We start from the raw sequence: 17,432 nt of genomic DNA on the forward strand, positions 1-17,432 counted from the left end.
GTGGCCAAGCGCTCCCTGCTCCGCTAAGCCTGTCATCTCGAGGTTCCACCTTGTTCCCACCATCTCCTTGACCCACCATCTCCCCAGCAAACGGATTCGCCAGCTCATTCACCGGCGCGTTCATCCAAGCACGCGTTTCTAGTATCTGCATGTCAGCTGAGCCTCTGCATGTATCTATGTACACGGATCTACGTGTAAGTCCCTTCTTCCTTCTACACCTAAACTAATCGTCCTGAAGTATCTCAGCTTTCCCTGAGAAATTCCGCCTCAGCGATTCACCTCGCATTGGCTGCTCCTTTCCTGAAATTCTTCTTAGGTTATTAAATCTGGCAAATCTTACGTCTGTGCAGATACATCGCCCATTAAGATATGAAGCTCATTAAATGAACTTACATTTTTTATTATAGGTATTTTTATTATTCCACACACAAGAGTAATAAATAAATATTTGTTGGTCAGTTGCTATGAACATTAAAGCAGGAGCTGCCAGCGTGCTGTTACGATTCTGTGCAGAATCTCGCCTTGCTGATGGTTTATTTCAATAGCAGATCCACCCAGGTCTTTTCTGTAATGTCACCTAGCAGAGCCATAATTGTCCAACTAGAGTCTTCTTTCCCAAATTCTGACGTTTCTTGTCATAAACTGTGAAGGAAATGAACTGTGCATACATGACTTTTTGTTGCTGTTTTTGGAGTATAGATAGTTGATTTACAATGTTGTGTTAATTTCTGCTGTCCTCAGTTATAGATATATATATTCTTTTTCATATTGTTTTCCATTGTGGTTTATCCCAGGATACTGAATATAGTTCCCTGTGCTCTACAGTAGGACCTTGTTGTCTATCCATCCTGTATATACTAGTTTGCATCTGCTAATCCCAAACTCCCAATCCATCTCTCCCACACACGCCCCCCAATACATGACATTTTACGATGTCCCCACCTTCTGCCCAGAATGCAGCTCTGGCCACAATGGGCAGGGTGAAAACTGACACAGTCCAGGTTGGAATCTGGTCAGAGCAGCTGTCGTCTTTACTGATCATCTCTTGTCAGCCCCTCTGATGCGTTGAGTGGAATTCTCCCACGATGCGGTTTTGCTGTGTATAAATTACTCCCATTCACCCACCTGGAAGTATGTTCCCCTGGCTCAAAGAGGAAGTGTAGACAGTGGCTGGTTTCAGGACCCTGCACCAAAGCTGCCCCTTGAATGATCTTGGGCAAGTCAGAGCTGTAAAGGAAGTGTAATAAAGACACCTCCCTTACAGAATCGTGTGAGGACCCTGCAAGGTAATAGATGGAAACACTCTGTCATCTCCAAGTGTGAGCCTTGCTGTGACCCTGGAAAGCGTCCTGACGATTTAGATCAAGGTGGATGCAATCGTCCCCCAGGGCTGGACCATGGCGAGAGTAGCCCGCACGCTAAGACGTGTCCTTCTGTGACGCCCACCTCCTCCCCGCCGCGACTCCTCAATCAGGTTAAACACTTCAGCTACAAGGAGAATCTAGACATTAACATATGCATTTTTTTCCTTCCTGCAAACTTCAGCCCTATCCATTATATTCTTGGTACAAAGTACAACTCAGACTGACCGACCCAGATGTGTCCTAATCAAAGTCTTCCACTGCGGGGGCCCTGCAAGACGAGGTCTGCTTTGTTATTTTTAAACAACACCTCTAGATTGCCTGGTCCTTCCCCAGCAGCACCCCTTCACAGAGGGAACCGTCCCTGAATGGCCAGCAGGAACGCACGCTGACCGCCTTCCTCTCTCCCCAGATGGAGGTGGACGCCGAGGAGAAGCGGCATCGCACGCGGTCCAAAGGGGTTCGAGGTACGTCCCTGCTTCCAGGTCCCTGGGGCCCTGCTGGGGTCCCCTTCGTCCTGCAGAAGCCCTCAGACCCGGCCTGGACACCGCCCTCTCGGTAGTTGTCTGTGGAAGAGGGCTTCTTGGGATCGATCATCAGTTTGTCTCTTTTCCTCTCTCTGCAGTTCCTGTGGAGCCGGCCATACAGGAGCTGTTCAGGTTAGTGAACGGGATGGGCAGTTAGCCTGTGCAGATAGCGGGCAGGACACATCCCCAGCAGCGGTCACAGACTGTGCGTCGCAGCGGAGACAGGGCTTCCGCGCTCCCGGGGGACCCAGGGCCCGCACCCCAGCCCCCTCCTCCCAGTTTCCAGTCCTCCCTGTCTGTCGGCATCCCCCGCTTCCCTCCCGTCCAGGTGGCACCTGAGTGACCCACCCTTTCCTCTTGCAGCTGTCCCACCCCTGGCTGTGACGGCAGTGGCCACGTCAGCGGAAAATATGCGAGACACAGAAGGTAAGGCCTCGGCTTTTCACGCCATGCTGAGTGACGCGTGGGCACAGTGAATGGGGACCATCTTGGGGAAGCTTTCCTGTCCTCCTCGGACGTGGGGCTCTTGTAGGACGTTCTGACCACCTTCTGGGGCAGCGTTCACCCCACACCAGGGGTGATGACTGAGGACCAGCCTTGCACCTCTCCCCACTTGCTCCCTGGGATCCTCCCCTACGTCACTGGGAGCCATATGTCTCCTCCCCGTTTTCTCCTTCCGTAGCTCAGGATAGTAAACATCCGGTGGTAAAGTAAAACGTGAACTTCCTGATCTTCCTGTGGGCACTCGGCTCGTCCTGGGAAGGGAGGTCCAGGCCTGGCACCCGGAAGCTGCAGGGGAAATTCAGAGCAGGAGGGGAAAGTCCAGACAGATCACGCTCGTGAGGCTTTGGGGCTTAGAGACGATGCTCGTAAATACCCGGATTTCATGTCCGTGACAGAGGTGGCAACACCTGGAGCACAGGATAGGGAGGTAATTGCTGCTAAAATGCGCCACAGCGGAATCGCATCCTTCACACCAAGACTGCGAGTCACGTGCAGCTAGCTCAGTCTTGAGATTCACTTCTCCCGAGACCCCTTTCCTTGTGGTGTTAAGGCAGCTTCACCGTTCAGTGGAAGGTTTGGGTTATGATGAGTTAGAAATGTTTACAGGCCATGACACGTTTTTGGCTAATTCCCACAAACAAGGGTGCGAGGAGTGAGGCCATTCAGCCCAAGCAGCCATCAGGGGCCAGGCCCAGGTACCCAAAGCTCAGGAGCTGGAGCAGGTGCCCTGAGCACCCCAGGGTGACCGTCCTTCGCTGCTTTCCACTTTCTTTCCTTTTCAGCTGAACACTAATTTACGGATGAAATCAAGCAATTATTATGATTGCCCTTTAGCAACATCAAGGGGAAAATTACAAATTACTCCAAAATACCCGTGCTAACATTTAAGGAGGCAGGGAATTTTCAGTGGGCATCCATGATGAAATGGTTTCATACCAAAGGAACGACAGGCCATGGTTAAGAGAATTTTGTGACTTAAATTATTATATTTAATTTATTATATTATTATTTGATTGTGAAAAATTATTGAATTATGTAATTTAAATATGTGTTTTTTTTAACTATTTGTTATTTTATGAAGGAGTATATATGTAAATTCGTTTTTAAAAACTGGATTGTTTATGTTTACAATGGAAAACAAGTTAGCCAACCATGAGTGGATTTTTTCCCCTAATCATCTCTTCACTAGACAATAGTTAAACTTGATTATTTTGCTACTAGAAGGAATGATTAAATTTGACTAAAAAGTTTTAATTAGGTGTCAGCTAGTTTTAACTGGGTGTCATAACCACACTTTTGCTGGAAAAATCATGAAGTTCCCAAAGAATTGTTTCAAGCGTTTGTATTCCTACCCAAGGTGCGTCCCCTAGAGCTGTGTGCTGCTGGGCCCTGTGGGAAGCAGTGTGTGTGCACAGCTCTCCCTGGGATCTCCTCCACTGCTCAGAAAATGATGCTCAGCCTTAGGCTGGGAACAATTCGAAGACAGCTGGGCCCCACCCTCCTCTGAGACCTGACGCTGCTGAGAGCACAGAACACCCTGAATTTTTCAGGAGTGAAGTAGGCGGAATTTTAGAGAGGAGTCACAGAAACAGCCAAATTGGAAAATTTTACAACAAAAATAATTTCATTTTTTTTAATTTAAAATGTTATTTTTTACCATGAGTCATAGTGTTTGCAATTATTGGAATTCCCACTGTTTTAATAGAAATAGTGAATGTGGAGGCATACTGTGGGAACCCAGTACACAGACACTGGGCCCAGTTTCCCCTTTGCCACTAATCACCCAAGGGGCTTTGGGTGAATTATTTAACATGCATTGACTTCAAATTTCCTGGGTTTTAAAATGAGAGAGTTGCAGACTTTGTTATGTAAAACTAACTACCATTCAAAACTTACGTCACAGATAAGACTTCTCTCCAAGGAATCTCACTGAGGTATCAAGTGAGGCTTTCTCAATTTTATTTTTCAATGTCTGTATATTATCAGCAATTTTTAACTAAGGGGTGACGTTTGAATTGCTCAGACTGAACAGGGGCTCCTTGTCGTAGATAAGATTCGTGTATGCATCAATATCTTCTGACTAGTGCGATTTCAAAGTTGTGAGACTTCAATTATATCTGGCTTTGTTTTTTTCTATATTTAAAAGATTTCCTAAATGAAAGTTTCTCCCCTCTGACAGCTGCTCATGCACATGAATACCTGCAGTACCCGCCCACACCAACACAGGTGTCACCTTGCCCTCTGCCCTGTCCCTGCTGATACCCGAGCACATGAGGCCCCTTCAAATAGGACAAGAGCAGCAGCCTCAGTCTGGGTCTTGACGAAACTGCCCATTACTTCGGGCTTTTAAAGATACATTTTCCAATGAATATATTCCCGTTAAGGCTACAATTTCATTTTACTCACATATCACGCCAGTTCACAGCCAAATAAAAAGACATTCTTTTAGTATACTGAAGTATCTATTTATTTGAACATGCAAAAATTAATTGGAGGCTGGTGAGGGGAATCAACAATGTAAAAAATAAAAAATAAAATTTTTAGGAAATTTAATATCAAGTGGTAAAATGATGCCTCTCAGGTAATCTTTATTTTGAACACAAGAAAATTTCTAAGGAAATCAAATATTGATCACAGTTTCAGTATACCTTCTTATTGCTTTGGAGGGCATGCACGTTGGTGGGTGGCCTTGCTGCTTCAACGGGGATTTGGCTTTTCATGATAGCTTCTAAGACTGATGGCTTTTTTCCTGTGTGATAGAGGTAGGGTTGTGGATTTGTAAGAAATGGGGAATAGGTGATAGAGGAGGATCAATCATCAGATAAGACCTGTGAAATTAAACAATAATCTGAATTCACAAGGCATTCACAATTTAAGATCCTGGTTAAAAATTGAGAGGTAGGAGTTAAAGTTATAATACTTACTTTATTGGTTGGCCTGCCTTATTCAAAAATTATGTCCTTGAACTAAAGATAATCTATTCATGGGTATTTATTTGTGTTAATAGTTCACCATCAATTTGAGGTGCCTGATAAACACATGTACAACTGCACAGTTAAAGGTTGAATCAAAGAGATAAATTAGGAAAAACATAAGGGAAATGAAAACATAATTTTACCAGAAACCCAGGGTGTATCAGGAGTTCTGATACAGCATTCCATTCAGTGCTGAGTCTCTGAGCAGTCAAGGTAAAAAAGAGGAAGACGAATGACAGAGCCTCGTTATCTGATGCAGGCAGCACACCAGTTCCTCCGAGGGGCTACCCTCCTGGCACTGAAGTTCCATTTCTTTGAATCCCTGCACACTGACCAGCGGGGATCCGAGCTCAGTCAATATTTTTTGCCCTGATGCATGTGAACAGGGGCGGCCCTCCAGGCAGAGAACAAGATCACCAGCCGTTATCTTCAGAAACATCATTAGTATCTAGACACATGACTCTGACTTTTTTAGGCTTTATATTATTAGCACATAAGTATGACAGAACATCATGGATTTGCAGTCAGGGCCAGAAGTAAGTCTCCTGTCATGAAGCAAAATACCGACTCAGTCTTTTCTGTATACAGCAAATCCGACCTCTTCTTTCCCACTCACACCTTACATCTTTCGCACACCTGACAGTCCACTGCCCTGAGTGCACACGTCTTTTCTAAACTGGTATTTATGGGTAGCTGAAGTTTGCATCTCAAACGCAGGGGCCAATCCCAGGCTTTCTTTGCAGGTGCAAAACTACCCCTCCGCCATCCTAAGTGAGTTTTCCAGCGTTTGGTTCTTAGACGCCCAAATTCAGGGAAGGGAGCGTCCTAGATGCCCCACTCTCCTCCCTGGACCACCTCCTTCCCAGTGTTCAGGCAGACTCGTGACCTGTAAGCATTTAAAACACCTATGGGTGAAAAAAGAGCATTTTCCACGTGCCTGCAGCCTGGGCAGCAGGAAAAAAATGGAATACGTGGAGGCCATGCAATTGGAGTTTAGGAAGTTGCTGGGCTGTTGGTTGATTGGCTAGAGGCTGCAGGCAGGCAAGGTGTGAAGGATGCAGACCCAACCCTTGGCCTGGGGCTCCGAGGGCAGGAAGCGCTTCCCGACGCCAGATGCCGAGCTGAGGGGGCGTCTTGGGGGACTGGGCCCTCTGCATGTCCTGGTGATGCCCCCCTCTACTGAAGATGAACGTCTTATGGGTGGAGACATGTGGACAGGGGGCCACAAGTCACTCTATCTATAATTGTTTTAGTTTGGTTCAAAGACCTGAAAAAGAGATTGGTTATTAATCCAGAGAATTAGATGAACGGATATTAAGATAGGAGCCAAAATATGGAACGTCAAAACATTTCTGCAAAAATCTACTCCTGAGCATTTGACTAAGATTGAACATTCTATGCCATATATTCACAATTTTTTCTCCCCGCGTTGATATAAAATACTGTTTGTGTTAAAGATACAGTGCAACTTGATGTTACAAAGGGGTGAATATATAGGCACTAAATTCATCATCAAAGTCCCAATAAAACTTAGAAATAGGAATAATAAAAAATATTAGTATCTATTTCAGATTAATAAACATTAAACAATGTAGAGGAATTTGAATTTTAGCCTTCCTTATAATAGTTATATACATACTGGACCATTTGGAATTAATTGGATTTACTTATTTCTTTCTGAATGGTGATTTTTGTATAAGCCTCCAGTGAGAGGGAGAGAGAGAGAGAGGGAGAGGGAAAGAGAACCCTTAATGTGGATTCATTCTTCACATCATTGGTTTTGTGAACTCTCTGAATTTACTTCTGAAATTTAATGGATTTTATTTACACTTACCCTTCACAGCTGTTTTTTAAGTTACTGTTTGTTGAGCATAGGGTTCTGGTGAGATATTTGATCCGAAATCTAGCTTGAGAGACTTGCACAAGCAACAATCCCCCAAAAGTCAGGGGATGGCTTTGGTGTTATATTTAAATCCTTCCCCATTTAGAAAATTCAGAGTCAAATCAATTTATCTTGAAACTTTAAAATTAAAAGCTCCAAATGGTAGATTTATTTTTTATTAGAAAATTATTAAATTCTCTCTGGCTTATGGTGCACGTTCCTTCTTCAGATTTTTCTCCATCTCATATACCTTTGCACCCACCAGTGTGATTGCCATGGCGGCAGCCACGGGTGAATAATTGCCTGTCTTCACGGGAGCTTGTTCTGGAGCTGGAGCTGAGGGCTTGCTTCCTGATGTATGCATGCCTCATTTGGATGCTGCCAGCAGCCTGGGGGCTGTATTATTCATGCCTTGACAAAGAGCTCTCACTAAAAGCCTTGGAAGAGAGCCAGGCACTGGGAGAGATAGTGGAGCATTTCAACGTGCAACTGAGAGGAGAATCGATAATCAAAAAGGAAAGAAAGAAAGAGACAGAGAGGAAGAAAGAGAAATAGGGATCCCTATACCCCCCTTTTACTGGTTTCACATGGGTAGAATTTCCATTTGCATTAAAATAAAAAACCCTAAAAATAATTGCATTTTTTTCTAACCACGCTTGAAAGTTTAACACAATTTTCCACATTTAATTGCAAAGCTGATTTTAATTAGTAGGGTCCCGCGTGTGAAAAATGAAGATCCACTTGGGCGCGTGGAAACACTGCAGTGTCGGCTTTATGCTCTAATTAACGTGTGGCTACGTTGCAGCAGGGCACACTCGGGGGCGTTTACGAAGAATTCTGAGCACGCAGCCACCCAGCCAGGAGCACGAGAATCAACAACTCCCCCTCCGTTCTTCGTGAGACATCGCTGTGCATCGCCCCGTGCATAAACTTTACGGCACGCCTGTCCTTCTTACTCTTTGCCACTGATATTATGAATCAGAAGTTAGGGCACACCTATTTTAACCTTAATTTGATAGCTTGCCCGGTTGCAGAGAGAGCAAAAATGTTGTGATCTCGGGACTTATCTGTCTGAAGTGGAGATTCAAAGCAAGTGGGTTTCCCAGACTCACCATTGCTTGATGGCTTATTGTGAATTGTATGGGTGCAAACACAAAATTCAGGCATGGTCTTTCCGGACTGTGGTGGCAGTTAACCTTCATTGTCACAGTAAATCCTCTATTTAAAAAAAAAAAAAAAAAGCTTCCTGGCCATTATCCCAAGAACACAATGTGCCTGCTGCCCGTCTATAGCGTGTCTGCCCAAATGGACAGATCTCTGGCCCTGGCCGGGTCTGTTACATATTTCAGAAGACAGTGTGACTGATTCAGTGTATTTAAAACCTCAGATAAAACAGGTAATGCATTTCAGGGCGGATTTTTGACATTTTATAAAATTCAGTATACTTTTAAAATAATTCCACATTCATAGAGGAGGAATATAGGTATTTTCAGGTAGGAACTAAAACATAAGTATACTTAGAGAGTCTCTAATATTTACAATCTGTATTGGTTAAGAACTAAACACAGGAATTATAATCTCGGTCTGATTTATTGACTAGTGATTAAAGATATATAAACATGGCTTTGAAACATCTCCAGAATACACAGTAGGAATCGGTGTGTGGTACGGCTACCGTCAGGGTTTACCGGTTCCGACGACCACCGTCTGCGCTGGGATTCTAGCAGGTACGCGGCCGCCACGTTTCAGAACTGGTGGGCGGAGAGGGGGTCCTGACGTGAGGGTGAGGGGTTGAGGGGGCTGACCCCCTGGGCGATCGTGAACCGGGAGCCCCGCACACCTGCCGATGGCTGGCTGGGCAGCCCCGAGCTGGTCTTCCGCGACCTGCGCGTGGGCTCCCTGCGCGTCCGCACCACCAGGGACGGGAGAGGCGACGCCCAGAGTCAGTGGCTGCTGGATGGTCCTGAGAGAGGTGTGAATGGTGGGGGAGGGTGGACAGGGCGGACGTGTGAGCCCCTCACGCTGAGTCCAGCATTTCCAGGTGACAAGTCCAGGCAGCAACTCCAGGTGCCTGGAATCTGCAGTCAGAACCAGTGATGCCGGAGAAGTCAGCCTTGCGACCAGCTTTCAAATCCATATTTGAGAGCAATCACGTCGTTAGTATTATTACTTATACCCACTTTGAGAGGCCCAAGGAGTCCCGAGGATGACCTTTGTCCTTCTGCAAAGTGGTGGCTTCTCCTCCTTCTCGGATCTTCTGTCCTGAAGAGAAAACAGGGCTTCCAAGATGAAACCCCAAGAAACGACTGAACCCCCAAACTCCAGAACCTTCTTCCTGCTAAAACTGGTGACAGTTAGAGGAAAGAAGCTCTGCCCTCTTAGCTGTAATGTTAATTTGATGAGATTGCAGTGTTTTCGTCTGAAAAAGTTTCTGTGTGACTTAGACCATTTCCAACTACAAAAAAATGGAAACCCCACTGCATACTGGCTTAAACAGTACAGAATGAATTGTCCATGTGAACTGGGAATTGAGGTCAATTCACTTCTGCCCCGTCGTCTGGCATCTCCCCAGCAATCACCCCCACACCTGGTTCTCACCTCATCCCAGGGCTGCCTGCCGGGGCCCCAAAGTCCAGAGGAGGCCGGAGGGGTCAGGTCCAGCGAAGAGGAGCTCCGGATAAGCCACCTACACCGTCCTCATAATTCTGGTGCTCCAGTGGGTCCACAGCCGGGCCTGAGCCCTCTGACTGCCAAGCCATCCCTGGGCTGAAGGCTGAATCAGTTCCGCTCAGGCAGGGCGTCCTCCCCAAAGCCCGGAACGTCAGTATCACCTGGGAACTTCCTGGAAAGGAAGCATCCTGGCTCCACGTCCCACCCCAAACCTGCCAACTCAGAAGCTGTGGCAGGGGCCCCACTGTCTGTTTCCCTCCCCCCCAGGGGATTCAGATGCCCCCCGAGTGTGAGGTCACGGCTCCCGAGGGCACAGGCCTGTGTGTGCCAAGGGCAGTCACCTGCTCTAGTGGGGCTTTCAGGTAATGCAAAGAGAGGCTGTGTCCCGGGCGAGCAACCAGCAAACAAAGCCAGGGTATGTGTGAAGCTGGCAGTGGAGGAAATATTTAGTGGCCGTCTGTCTGGGGGAGGACTGGACGGCCTGGTGTGGACAGGTCAGGGCTGCGGAGGCTCAGCCTTGTCCCGTGAGGGGACCCCCTCCCAGAGCCAACACGGGCTTCAGGTCACGTGTTCAGGAGGGGTGCAGAGGCTCCCGGCTGCTCAGAGCCCCCAGCCAGCCCCGCCCTGTGCCTGTCCCTTGGGCCAGCGAGGCTCTGTGGTCACCAGCCGTTTCTGCCCGGCATACTTGGCCTGAGCAGAGCCTGGTGGCCGGGAGCACATGGGCAGTAAAAGTCCAGAGTGCCTCCGCTGGAAGAAAATCTGGACGCGCCCTGGAGATTGTGCACAACCCGTGGAGGGCTTACTTCCCTCGTTCAGACAGGGCTACCTGGGCCCCGTGAGCCTCTGCGAGGCCCTGTGGACCTGGGAGCAGGAAGATAAACGCACCTTCCCTTTCCTGTTAAGGGAAAGCTCTGAGCTCCCCCTGTATAATTCAGCAGATTTTAAAAGATCCACTCATTGTAATTTAGTAGCCGCTGTGCGGGCCGTGAATACTACCCAATGCTGTATCTGACATGGCCAGGGATACGCTTCCCACAGGAGTGGATGCATCTCCTAAAACTCTGGGGAGGAGAGTAGGGGAGTGAGCAGCTCGGAAGAAATTTGATTCCTCAGTGATGCGTTAGGATGCAGTGATGCGCAACTCGCCCCGCCAGCCCCCAGCCCATCCCATGGCGGTTGTGCTTCTGAATGAACTGTCTGCGCCCCCCCGAGAGCCCTCTGGACCCCCGCACCAGGGCGGGGCTGAGAGCCAGGAGGGCAGGGAGGCAGCAGCGGCCACCGGGGAGGACCGGGCAGACCCCGATCCTGGAGCCAGTGTCTCCGATGTAGGCTGTGCCGCCCGCAGTGCAACCGAGGCAGCCTCGCCATGGTTCACGCACGTGTCGGGGAGCTAATTATGGAGCGGCTTCTTGGTGCTGCATCTGGGAGCAGACCCCGCCCTCAGGAGGGGGCAGAGGGACCCCCACCGCTACTGTAGTAACAGACTCTGTGGACCACAGCCCCTCGCCTGCCCCCCATCTCAGGAGACGCTGATCAGATGCTTACGACAAAGCCACCACCTTGAGTGACTAATGGACTGAACTTTCCCTGAGGCAGCAAGGTTTTGCCAGAGATGCTTCTTAAATTAACCCAAAGCGATTTCTAATAAGTGATGGTGTAGGCAGAGGGGAGGGGGTTCGGGGGCCGAGGCTCTCACTGGAGCCCCGTCTGCCAGGCGTCAGCGCCACCCAGCCTGCATACCCCTGGGCCGGGCCACCCATGGGTGCTGCCCCTGGACCCCACACACGCCCGCGTATCCCTGGGCCGGGCCGCCCATGGGTGCTGCCCCTGGACCCCACGCACAGCCCGGCCGCGGCCTCTCCCTGAAATGGGGCAAGAAGGCCTGGGACTTGCAGCTTTGAAACTTCAGGACTGGATAAGATAAAAAGGAGTTTGCTTTTCAAATTGTCTTAACTTATCCTCCCAGGGAATTTTTATTGACGACAGAAACCAAAAGAAATACTGCATGGACACAAAGGTGACTTAGGATTAAAGGTGGGAAATGCTCATGTTCTTAAATAAGGACTAAAAATGGGATTACAAAGAAAGAAGAGTGGAAGTGGGGGCAGATTTTCATGAACATCTATCTCGTTCTTGTCACTGTGCTCCGTTCAGGGAATGTGACATTTGCCCAGAACATCAGACTTTTTCCTTGGATTTTTTTTTTAATTAATTTATTTATTTATTTATTTTTGGCTGTGTTGGGTCTTCGTTTCTGTGCGAGGGCCCTCTCTAGTTGTGGCAAGTGGGGGCCACTCTTCATCGCGGTGCGCGGGCCTCTCACTATCGCGGCCTCTCTTGTTGCGGAGCACAGGCTCCAGATGCGCAGGCTCAGTAGTTGTGGCTCACGGGCCTAGTTGCTCCGCGGCATGTGGGATCTTCCCAGACCAGGGCTCAAACCCGCGTCCCCTGCATTGGCAGGCAGATTCTCAACCACTGCGCCACCAGGGAAGCCCTTCCTTGGATTTTTAATGCATTTTACTCTTTTACTTAGTCTCACGTTATAGGTGTAAATTTGCATTTTCTAAATTTTTATTTAACTTTATAACATGAGCCTTTTCTGATGTCACTAAATATTTTAATTTTCACGGCTAACTTCCATCCTATGGTGATATTGTAACTTATGCAACTCTTATTATTGGAAATTATTTATTTAGGTTTTTTTTTTAAACTTTTCCATGTTATAGATCATGTGTGATAAGTGTCTTTGCAGATAGTTTTTGTGGCTTTTGGCTCCTTCTTTGGGGTAGTTTGTCACAAGGAGGCGCCTTGGCTTGAAGGACGTGAGGACGGAAATGGTTTTAAGAGTTTCTTTCCAGCAAGATGGGACCTGTTTGCATTCCCAGCAGCAGAAGGGAAGGTGTCCCTGTTTCCTTCTGCAAATAATATGGAATAATTGTTTTTAAAACATTTCCTTCTTACTAAAAAAAAAAATGTTTTTGTGAAAGGATAAACTTTTAAAGGACTGGTAATTTTTCAAACAATGCTAATGCCAGAAAATTCTAGAAAAAGACATGGTTTGAAATTTAAGCCACACTTTTTTCCTCTTAAATGGCCTCACTTGTCAGTGTTCCGGTGAGCTGGACCCCAGCTGCCACCCCGCAAGACTGACCCTGGGGTGAGACCCTCCAGAGCTGAGTAAAGAAGAGGCTTCCAGGCAGCGGGGCGATGCTTCGTGCCAGGCAGAAGGTGAAAGGCTCTCTTTCTCTGTCTCGGTCACCTGGTCCCCCCTCTCGCCACCCACCAGCCTCAACATTCCAAGCCCAGGAGCAGAGGAGAAGCCAGTGTCCGGTCACCAGAGCCACAGCCAAGTGCGTCAGGGCGGGGACAGAGCCCCTGAGGGAGGAAACTGTGCCTGAACGTTATATAGAAGTGTCTTTAGATTTTAGAATGGAAAACATTCAGGCCAGCAAAGAGCGGCAGAGGCTCTGCGTCAGGGCCTGAGGGTCTCCACTGCCCTGTGCTCCTCCGGCCCAGCCGGGGGCCTTGGCTGTGGCTGTCGAGGGCGCCCCCTGAGAGTGTGGGCGCAGCAAGCCGGGAGCGGGCGAGCGCACGTTTCTGAGGCTGCTGCCGTGCAGAGGCCCTGAGGTCCATCCGACGGTGGCGTTCGGCACGGCCCTGCCCCTGGCGACCATCCCTAGACACACACGCCAACGACACAAAAGGCAAACGGGCGGTTGCCAGTTACCGCACACGTGGGGGATGTGGGCGTGTAGACGGTGCCCTGAGACCAGGAAGGAGCAAGCAGGTGGAGGGGCTGCGTTCCACCCCGCTGGGGGAACTCGCCCAGTTGCCTTATCTCAGAAAGTACAGCGCTCGTTAGGGAAATGCGCAGAGGCAAGTGAGACGTGGTCACCTCTGTGGCCAGGTACAACGGGACCCTACAGACTGCTTCAAAGATGCGCTGTTGGGCTAATCACTGAGTGTTCACTGCACACACAGCCATTGAGAAGAAGGAACATTTGGGGACAAAGGGACACCCTGCCCTTTGACCTAAGATGTGTGGCCCATGCCAGCGATGCGTCCGGACCTACAGGATGCAGGGGAGGGTACGACCAGGGAGACAGAAGGAAGGGCCCTGGGAGAAGCACTGGACACACGACGCCCGTGACAGCCTTCCTCCCGTGAGCCCTCCGCCGTGCGCCCCCAAACACTGAGCAGGGGACAGGGCCCGAGGGACAAATCATCTCACTTCCCTCCTGAGCACTATGCACGCCCACCTTTATCCAAGGAACGGCATGGACACAAACATCCCCAACTTGCAACATCTTGGAAAATGGAAGTTGGAAGAGTTTCGTTGAGTCCCAGCTTTGGCTCCAGCCGGGCAGGACCTCAGATTTCACCCGTGTTTCGTCTGCATCCTGTGTTATTTACACAAGGATTCATCACAACTTCCCTTTAAAGAGTAGATCTCCTTCCCACACTCGAAACACAACATCTGAAGCAGGATCTTCGATCCGCACAAACTTTCTTAGGCACCTGTCACCACTGCACAGCTTCTGCCCAGATGTAAGATTTTCTTCCTAAATGGGTTGCCATCAGCTCCTCAGAAGACAGAGGAAACGTCTCTCTTTGTCTCCCCAAGGCATCCTTTCCTCGGCTCAGGGTGGCCGTTCATTTAGTACCTGCTACTGACATAATGAAAGAGGGAAAGTGATTGGAAAGATAGAAGAACAATTTCTACAAGTAAAGAGATTGGGTTAGGTTCTGTTCTACCTAAATTTACAACCAGTGGGATCTTATTGTCTTCTCCTTGGAGGAAGTCTTCTTGATTATCATCTGACATCTATCACCTCCACACCATGAGTCAGGACCATGGTCGGACACAGAGGCATCACGGGAAGGAAGCAATTCCTCCCCTGAGGAGGCCAGCTGTCCTGCAGATACACATATGTGACAGAATGTCCCAAGGGCCCTTGGAGTCCTGTTTGGGGACCAGGGAACAGAGAAGGAAGGGGCTCCATCCCCCTGGGCTGGCCAGCCTTCCCGAGGGGGAGACTCTCCACCTGGCCGGTGGGGGGAAGGGGGCCCTCAGGGGAGGGGATGGCGGGAGGGCTCGCGTGTTCAGTCACCCTTTCACTTGGTGACTCTGAGCTCTTTGTTAAGCGGCACTGTGCCAAGTGCCCAGATCCGCGTAGTAACAGACCGGATCCCGGCGTCAGATGGGCTCGGAGCCTGAGCAGAGAAGCACCAGACCCAGACACGGAGCGCCAGCCCATGGGAAGCTCAGGCCTAGGGGAGCCAGCCTGATGAGGCCGGGTGGTGGGGGGCCCAGGGAGGCCAGAAGAGGAGGCAGGGTCCTCAGTGGGACTGTGGCCGCCCGCAGCGGAGGCGGGGGGAGAAAAGCACAGCCAGGAAGGAGGCTGTGGCCATAAGAAGATCCTGATCATGGAAGGTCCCCCATGGGGACAAGGGCATGTGGAAGCCCCGTCCTCAGAATGTGGCCCAGTGGGTCACAGAGGACCGTATGTGCACAGGCACGGTTAGGTTTTGTCCTCCCAGGAGGGAGAGAGAGGGGGAGATGGGGTGGGAGGGAGGGATGGAGGGGGGAAGGAAGGAAGTCAGTGCATTGGAGGAGGAGATAGGAGTGAAAGCTCTTGGTGACCAGGGGGACAGAAGCCAGCCTGGCCTGAGGTGGGGGCAGACTGGAGGGCGAGGAGGACACACTGGAGACATTCAGGGCATGGACACAGCAGGACTCAGAGCCGCCGGGGGGGTGAACCAGGAGGAAGAGGGGCCGGGAGACTCAGGTCCTGCGTCCTCGGGTCCAAGGTTCAGTACAAGGAGCAGGAGCCGGAAGGCAGACAAAACATTAAGACACGCTCGATGTGGTTTATGTTGCACGGCCGACGATTTCACGCTCATCTCACGTCCTCTGCGGTCCGAGGTCGACTCCACACGTGAGCAGCTTGCATGTACCTTACGGTGTGTGAGAACATTCTGTCTGCCCCGTGCTGTGCGGTGAGAACTGGACCCCAGAGGCCGAGTGCTCTGCTGGGGTCCAGGTGATGGGCTGGTCACTGGTCGGCAGGCCAGGCCTCCCATCCCCAGCCCTGCCCACTTTCCACGGTGCCGCCGGCCTTTGGACCGCATCCCAGGCTGGGATAAGCCCTCTGTGCTGGAGTTCCCTTCAGTGAGGGACGTGCAGCCCAGATGCAGACAGAGAGGGGGCAGGAGCGGGGTGGTCTGAGCAGGCTGGTCGTCGCGAAGGGGGCTGACGTCAGTTCCAGCCGCATTGCAAGGCATGTGGCCCTGGGAAGCTCCGTGCATTCATTTGAAGGGACCTGTATCCAGCCTTTTGTTTCAGGTTCTGTCGTTGCTGCCGTTTTTCCAGCAATGGGGCCGTGTGACACCTCTGACTTTTCTTGTCATCAATTGTCGCGTTAGCATCCTTCAAACTCTGAGAAGCTAATGCTCTCCAACGGGTCCACATTCTGTACACGGATCCTCACTCATGTCTTCGTAGTACCTGATAGTTTTTAATTAATGAGAATGACCTGTTAAAAAAAGATGTGAGGAACCCAGTTGCAATAGGAACCATGAACGGAAACAGCGCGGAACCCTGGAATGAGAGCCCTTAGCAATCAGGCAAGCAGCTGAGCCCCCAGGCCCCTGCCCACAGAAGGCTTCCACGGACAGGGAGACCCCAGGGAACAGAAGCCCCGAGACACCTGGTCTGTAGCCCAGGTTCCAGAAAACGCCCTTAAAGACCCCTGGGGATCTGACCAACCCCTTCCTCCTACAGACGAGGACCTGTGACGCACAGGGATGGAGCGACCCCCTCAAGGTCACACAATTAATAGGAGGCTTCAAATCCAGCTCTTCTGGTCCAGACCAGTATTCAGTTCCCAACCAAGACATCTGAGAACCTTTGCATCTGCAGGACTGAGAATTATCTGTCTACTCACAAGGAGGGGAGGTGGGCACTGCCTGAGAAAACTGAGAGAAAAGAAGAAAAATTCTCGTCTATTTAGTGCTATTAAATATGGAGACAAATAAAACATAGCAGCATCGTTTACATCCAACCGATGGCTGAGCTGAAGGCAGTGGTTTAACTCCTAAGCTGGGAAGCCCTCGCCGAGGCTGGACGAGCACAGCTGGCTCTTCTTCCCAGGCCCCTCGCGGACCTCCTGCATGACCTGAACCGAGCCGAACATATAAACATCTCAATGCTTCAACTACATGAATTTAAAATATTCCATAATTGAATAATTTCTTACCAGCCATAGAAAGACAAAGTACTCTGTCCTAGAGCATCCAAAAAAGAGGACTCTAGTACGTATTTGAGGAAGAGTAAGAAATCTTTAATTTTTCATTTGCATGTATTTTCTTATATATTGGTCCCTGGGGCAAAGATGTAAATGGCAAAATCATAAATTCTTATATAGTTTGATTTTCAGTTCTTCCTATCAATCTTTTTTTATTGAAGTATAGCTTTTTTACAATGTTGTGTTAATTTCTGCTGTACAGCAAA

At 49.5% G+C, this 17,432-nt stretch overlaps 1 protein-coding gene across 16 annotated transcripts in view; it reads left to right on the plus strand.

The window, feature by feature from the left end:
- Positions 1–17,432, plus strand: part of MYT1L (myelin transcription factor 1 like) — a 417,355-nt gene that overhangs the window by 276,826 nt on the left and 123,097 nt on the right. For all 16 annotated transcript variants that reach the window (XM_082357086.1, XM_082357077.1, XM_082357080.1 and 13 more), the window contains 3 exons: positions 1,774–1,828; positions 1,987–2,020; positions 2,252–2,314. In XM_082357086.1, coding sequence (XP_082213212.1) covers positions 1,774–1,828; positions 1,987–2,020; positions 2,252–2,314 — 152 coding nt within the window. The remainder of the gene's footprint in view (positions 1–1,773; positions 1,829–1,986; positions 2,021–2,251; positions 2,315–17,432) is intronic.

The sequence above is a fragment of the Balaenoptera borealis genome (genome assembly GCF_965194805.1).
Source record: "Balaenoptera borealis genome assembly, chromosome: 15".
NCBI classification, from domain to species: Eukaryota; Metazoa; Chordata; class Mammalia; order Artiodactyla; family Balaenopteridae; genus Balaenoptera; species Balaenoptera borealis.